At 39.5% G+C, this 7500-nt stretch overlaps 1 protein-coding gene across 11 annotated transcripts in view; it reads right to left on the bottom strand.

The window, feature by feature from the left end:
* The window catches only part of bnc2 (basonuclin 2), a 185009-nt gene that overhangs the window by 17785 nt on the left and 159724 nt on the right, over nt 1–7500 (bottom strand). Inside the window, exon 2 of one of the 11 annotated variants that reach the window (XM_046863963.1) lies at nt 4308–4350. The exons of the other annotated variants lie outside the window; for them this stretch is intronic. Within the exon in view, the coding sequence (XP_046719919.1) occupies nt 4308–4350 (43 nt within the window). The remainder of the gene's footprint in view (nt 1–4307; nt 4351–7500) is intronic. 11 annotated transcript variants of the gene reach the window in all.

The following is a 7500-nucleotide window of genomic DNA, read 5'->3' as shown; positions in this document are numbered from 1 at the left end:
GAGGTGGAGATTAAGGAGGAGATTATGGAGGTGGAGATTATGGAGGTGGAGATTAAGGAGAAGATTATGGATGAGATAATGGAGGTGGAGATTAAGGAGGAGATTATGGAGGAGATTATGGGGAGATTATTAAGATTATGAAAGAGATTATGGAGGAGATTATGGAGGTGGAGATTATGGAGGAGATTATGGAGGAGATTATTAAAATTATGAAAGAGATTATGGAGGAGATTATGGAGGTGGAGATTAAGGAGAAGATTATGGAGGTGGAGATTAAGGAGAAGATTATGGATGAGATAATGGAGGTGGAGATTAAGGAGGAGATTATGGAGGAGATTATTAAGATTATGAAAGAGATTATGGAGGAGATTATGGAGGTGGAGATTATGAAGGAAATGATGTAGGAGATTATGGATGAGATAATGGAGGAGATTATGGAGGTGGAGATTATGAAGGAGTCTATGGAGGAGATTATGGAGATTATGAAAGAGATTATGGAGGAGATTATGGATGAGATAATGGAGGAGATTATGGATGAGATAATGGAGGAGATTATGGAGGTATGGAGGTGGAGATTATGAAGGAGATTATGGAGGAGATTATGGATGAGATTATGGAGGTGGAGATTGAGGAGATCCAGTTTTCCATCAGGTCTGTTTATAAGATAAAGAGGAGATAGATTGAGATATTAATGAGTATGAGTTGGAGTTGTTGGGGTGAACACGGGACAGGACGAGGCGAGAGAGTTAAACACTCGGAAGCATTTCTCGGAAACCCAGCGTGTACACACACACACACACACACACACACACACACACACACACACACACACACACACACACACAGAGGAATGGAATGTGGTTGTGTTAATGCTGAGTTATTTACGTTGCGTTGGGAGCCGGTGACCGTAGCGTTTCTATTTAAACAAAGCGACGCAGCCAAGCATCACTTCCACACTTATCTCATGTTCCTCACAGAGGCGAGTGGACCACGAGACGGCTTTCTGGCTGCTACGATGCTCTGAGGCTCTGAGGGCGGCCAGCTGTCACGACACAGGTCACACACACACACACACACACACACACACACACACAAACACACACACACGTACACACATCCGCCTTTCCAGATCTCTGATACTTGCAGAAACTCGAGCTGGCGTGAGGGAACACACCGAGCAATCAAGGCCGACTGGAGTTCCTCTCGCTGCAGAAACATCATGTGCTTTTGGTTATGTTTGAGGAACTTCTCAATATCGCGACTTCCCACCATTCCAAATGTTTCATCTGGAACCGAACCAAACACCAAACTCAACTCAACATGCACAGTATATATATTAGATTTCTACACCAGCGCACAGGCGCCAAAACCTTTATCTTCATAAACAGTGTTTTCATGATTTCATATCAGGGACTGAGTTTTTCTCTGAAAACACTGTGTTCCATCAGGACGCTCCATCAGAACATTCCACCTAAACGCCACCTAAATGCTCCACCTAAATGCTCCATCTGAAGGCTCCATCGGAATGCGTCATCTGAAAGCTCTATCAGAACGCTCCCTCTCAACGCTCCACCTAAATGCTTCATCTGAAGGCTCCATCAGAACGCTCCATCAGAACAGCCCAGATAAGATCTAAACCATTCAAATGTTTTATGTTTTGTATGTGACAGATCTCATGAACACAAACAATGCTCTAAGAACCACATGTTCTTCACACAGCATACACTGATCACATCAATTTTAATCAGAGGAGATAAACTGACCATTTCTCTTTCTAGTTCAAAAAAATGAGATGAGAAGATAAATGTGATGAGATGATGTATAAATATGTGAGAAGAAAAATTAGACGAGATCATGTAAAAACATAAAAAGAGATATGAGATAATGTGAGAAGATAAACAGAGGTGAGAAGATAAAAGAGATGAGATATGGGGAGAAGATTAAAAAAGTGAAATGAGATAACGTGAGAAGTTAAAAAGAGGTGAGATGAGATGAGATGAGATGTGAGAAGATAAACAGGGGTGAGATGGGAAGATAAATAAGACAAATTGAGATGACATGACGTGATCTCAATATTATTGAGATGATGTGAGAAGATAAACGAGATGACTTCTGGAGACATCAGTGTGGCTCTGTAACCTGCCGTTAGAAGCTCTTTGTTTAGAGGAACTCTTCTTCCAATTAGCTTAATGTGCTGGTTTTTATATGAAATACCCCCCTCCTGCCCCTAACCCCTCCTCCCCCCTCCCCTCCCCTCACTCCCGCCTCTCAGTTTCCCTTAGAAACCTCATTACTGCCCCCCACGCGTCCCCCGGCGCTAAGACGGATTAGCTTGTCACCGCGTCCCATACAGGACGCCTCTGAATCGCTGTCTGTGAGGTTAATGACAATTATCCAATAATTACACTGCTCTAAGTGTTCACGCTTCCACTCGAGTGCGTGTGTGTGTGTGTGTGTGTGTGTGTGTGTGTGTCACTGTGTCACCCCGAAATGGAGCCAGTGACGGGGGTATTTATCTCTCCACGGCCCCCGTAATGGCACCGTGGGCACCAGCGAGGGGAGCCGTGATGCGGCTTCATGCCAAAAAGAACAAAGACCACGATTATGCTGTTTACGACCGAGTCATTAAGGGGAAAACATACATGGTGGTGTTATCTACATCGAGTGTGTGTGTGTGTGTGTGTGTGTGTGTGTGTGTGTGTGTGTTTTATTAGGGTTTATTATATGGTGTATAGTTAGTGCAGAACGTGGTCTCGATATACAAACAGAATCTGAGCAACATAAGTGTTTTTCAGATCAGCACAATTACACCCATGTGTAGCTGTAATGGATATTCATGAGGGGGTGGAGTTTATGCAAATCGAGCAGGTGACTGAGAAAAGTGCACTAAATTGTGTAAGCCTGAAAAGATTTTAATGAAACTTGTAACTTAGTTGTGTAATTATCATGTAGTGCAGTTCTATTGTGTTGTGTTATTGTGTAGTGTAACTATATTTTGATTGTTTAATTTTGTAGTTATTGTGTAGTAATACTCTAGTGTCCTTGTGCAATGTAATTCTATTATTGCATATTTATTGTGTAGTGTAATTCTATTGTGTTGTGTTATGTTGTAGTATAATTCTATTACTGTGTAGTGTAACTATTGAGTTGTGTTATTGTGTAGTTATTGTGTAGTGTTACTATTTTTGGATAATGTAATCATGATGTTGTTGTGTAGCAGTGCAGTATAATGTGATCATGTTATTGTGAAGCAGTGTAGTATAATGTGATTTGTGTTGTTGTGTAGCAGTGTAGCATAATGTGATTGTGTTGTTGTTGTGTAGCAGTGTAGTATAATGTGATTGTGTTCTTTTTGTGAAGCAGTGTACTATAATGTGATTTGTTTTGTTGTTGTGTAGCAGTGTAGTATAATGTGATCATGTTATTGTGTAGCAGTGTAGTATAATGTGATTTGTGTTGTTGTGTAGCAGTGTAGTATGTGATTGTGTTGTTGTTGTGTAGCAGTGTAGTATAATGTGATTTGTTTTGTTGTTGTGTAGCAGTGTAGTATAATGTGATTGTGTTGTTGTTGTGTAGCAGTGTAGTATAATGTGATTTGTTTTGTTGTTGTGTAGCAGTGTAGTATAATGTGATTGTGTTCTTTTGTGTAGCAGTGTAGTATAATGTGATTTGTTTTGTTGTTGTGTAGCAGTGTAGTATAATGTGATTTGTTTTGTTGTTGTGTAGCAGTGTAGTATAATGTGATCATGTTATTGTGTAGCAGTGTAGTATAATGTGATTTGTGTTGTTGTTGTGTAGCAGTGTAGTATAATGTGATGTGTTCTTTTTGTGTAGCAGTGTAGTATAATGTGATTTGTGTTCTTTTTGTGTAGCAGTGTAGTATAATGTGATTTGTGTTGTTGTTGTGTAGCAGTGTAGTATAATGTGATTTGTGTTCTTTTTGTGTAGCAGTGTAGTATAATGTGATTTGTGTTGTTGTTGTGTAGCAGTGTAATATAATGTGATTGTGTTGTTGTGTAAAGCACTCTCTGATCACTGTACACTTGTCTCCCCTTGGACCTTCCTCACGCCTCCGTATCGATCTATAGGGTCCCCCCCCACCCAGATCTTAGTGTGAGTGTGTAGTTGTGTAGTTGAAGGCGGGTTAAACAGGAGCCCCCTGTGATGTGGGTCAGGGCTCGAACCTGCTGCTTCCTCTCCTCTCTCTCGTCTGTTTATGTTTTCCAGCTCTGAATAATTGATGAGGGACGCAGTGAGTCTTTTCTAAAGCACGCCGCCTCCAGCCATGACTTCTGAAACACACTCACCAGAGACTCCATCTGAAGGTCCGACTGAAGACCAGACGTCCATCTGAAGGAGGAGACACCACCTTTACACACAACGCTGCGACTTTACACCATCACACACACACACACACCTCACGTAGTACACACTACTAAGTCCTATTCGCTCATCTTAAATCAGTACACATCTCTCAGATCGGTGTCTCGGTGTCTCTCTGATGACATCATCCTGCAACCCAACACCCACTTCAAATTCATTCAGATCAGCATCATCACACTCTATGGAGCTGTAATGAATATGCATATGAGGGGTGGAGTTTATGCAAATCAAGCAGGTTAGTGAGAAAGTTAAAAATTTGTAGAAGCAAAAAAAATAAAACAACAAAAATGTAACAATATTACAAAGTAGTAGTGCTGTTATTGTGTTATTCTTTTGTGAAGTGACTGTTGTGATTGTGTTGCTACTGTGTTTGTGTTGTTACTGTGTTTGTGTTGTTACTGTGTTTGTGTTGTGAGACTGTTTGTGTTGTTAATCTGTTTGTGTTGTTACTGTGATTGTGTTTCTACTGTGTTTGTGTTGTTACTTTGATTGTGTTGTTACTGTGTTTGTGTTGTGAGACTGTGATTGTGTTGTTATTGTGTTTGTGTTGTGAGACTGTGATTGTGTTGTTATTGTGTTGTTATTGTGTTTGTGTTGTGAGACTGTGATTGTGTTGTTATTGTGTTTGTGTTGTGAGACTGTGATTGTGTTATTACTGTGATTGTGTTGTTATTGTGTTTATGTTGGGAGATTGTGATTATGTTATTATTATGTTTGTGTTATTATTGTGTTTGTGTTGGGAGATTGTGATTGTGTTGTTATTGTGACTGTGTTGTTACTGTGATTGTGTTATTATTATGTTTGTGTTGGGAGATTGTGATTGTGTTATTATTATGTTTATGTTGTGAGACTGTGATTATGTTATTATTATGTTTATGTTGTGAGACTATGATTGTGTTATTATTGTGTTTGTGTTATTATTGTGTTTGTGTTGGAGATTGTGTTTGTGTTATTACTATGATTATGTTATTATTATTGTGTTTGTGTTGGGAGATTGTGATTATGTTGTTATTGTGACTGTGTTGTTACTGTGTTTGTGTTGTTATTATGTTTGTGTTGGGAGATTGTGATTGTGTTGTTATTATTATGTTTGTGTTATTACTATGATTATGTTATTACTGTGATTATGTTGTTATTGTGTTTATGTTGTGAGACTATGATTGTGTTATTATTGTGTTTGTGTTATTATTGTGTTTGTGTTGGGAGATTGTGATTGTGTTATTATTATGTTTGTGTTGTGAGACTGTGATTGTGTTGTTACTGTGATTGTGTTGTTATTGTGTTTGTGTTGGGAGATTGTGTTTGTGTTGTTACTGTGTTTGTGTTGTTTTGTGTTTGTGTTGGGAGATTGTGATTGTGTTGTTATTGTGACTGTGTTGTTACTGTGATTGTGTTGTTATTGTGTTTGTGTTGTTACTGTGATTATGTTGTTATTGTGTTTGTGTTGTGAGACTGTGATTGTGTTGTTATTGTGTTTGTGTTGGGAGATTGTGTTTGTGTTGTTACTGTGTTTGTGTTGTTACTGTGTTTGTGTTGTGAGACTGTGATTGTGTTGTTATTGTGATTGTGTTGTTACTGTGATTGTGTTGTTACTGTGCTGTAATATTGTGTGTTTTTTTTGTTCCACTGTGTTTTTGTGTTGGAGTGAGACGAGATGAGAAGATGAGTGTGTCCAGACCTCGCAGATGAAAAACGACTATAAATGACGATCTCTGATCCCCGGAGAGGAAAAGAAAGGAAAAACAGGAGGGAGGGATGAAGGGATGAAGAACCATGTCGGGATGAACGAGTCTGTTTTTATTTTACTTGAAAACAAGGAGAAAAAAGTTTTCACAATCCCCCGAAAACTGACCTTCATTCCTGCTCTTCATCTTCATCAACAGCTTCAATGTTCATCTACAATAAACAATAACTTCCTGTTTACTACAACAAACTTTACTCCTTCATCAGACCAAACTTCACTTCTTCATCAGACCAAACTTCACTCCATCAGACCAAACTTCACTTCTTCATCAGACCAAACTTCACTTTCATCAGACCAAACTTCACTCCATCAGACCAAACTTCACTTCTTCATCAGACCAAACTTCACTTCTTCATCAGACCAAACTTCACTCCATCAGACCAAACTTCACTTCTTCATCAGACCAAACTTCACTTCTTCATCAGACCAAACTTCACCCATCAGACCAAACTTCACTCCTTCATCAGACCAAACTTCACTTCTTCATCAGACCAAACTTCACTCCATCAGACCAAACTTCACTCTTCATCAGACCAAACTTCACTCCTTCATCAGACCAAACTTCACTTCTTCATCAGACCAAACTTCACTTCTTCATCAGACCAAACTTCACTCCTTCACTAAATCACACTTCACTCCTTCATCAGACCAAACTTCACTCTTCATCAGACCAAACTTCACTTCTTCATCAGACCAAACTTCACTCCTTCATCAGACCAAACTTCACTCCTTCATCAGACCAAACTTCACTCCTTCATCAGACCAAACTTCACTTCTTCATCAGACCAAACTTCACTCCATCAGACCAAACTTCACTTCTTCATCAGACCAAACTTCACTCCTTCATCAGACCAAACTTCACTTCTTCATCAGACCAAACTTCACCTTCATCAGACCAAACTTCACTCTTCATCAGACCAAACTTCACCTTCATCAGACCAAACTTCACCCATCAGACCAAACTTCACTCCATCAGACCAAACTTCACTCCTTCATCAGACCAAACTTCACTTCTTCATCAGACCAAACTTCACTCTTCATCAGACCAAACTTCACTCTTCATCAGACCAAACTTCACTCCTTCATCAGACCAAACTTCACTTCTTCATCAGACCAAACTTCACCCTTCATCAGACCAAACTTCACTCCTTCATCAGACCAAACTTCACTTCTTCATCAGACCAAACTTCACTTCTTCATCAGACCAAACTTCACTCCTTCATCAGACCAAACTTCACTCTTCATCAGACCAAACTTCACCTTCATCAGACCAAACTTCACTTTCATCAGACCAAACTTCACTTTCATCAGACCAAACTTCACTTTCATCAGACCAAACTTCATCAGACCAAACTTCACTCTTCATCAGACCA

Source organism: Silurus meridionalis, chromosome 2, assembly GCF_014805685.1.
Source record: "Silurus meridionalis isolate SWU-2019-XX chromosome 2, ASM1480568v1, whole genome shotgun sequence".
Classification (NCBI taxonomy): domain Eukaryota; kingdom Metazoa; phylum Chordata; class Actinopteri; order Siluriformes; family Siluridae; genus Silurus; species Silurus meridionalis.
The sequence above is the reverse complement of the archived record's forward strand: the minus strand, read 5'-3'. Positions and strand labels throughout refer to the sequence as shown.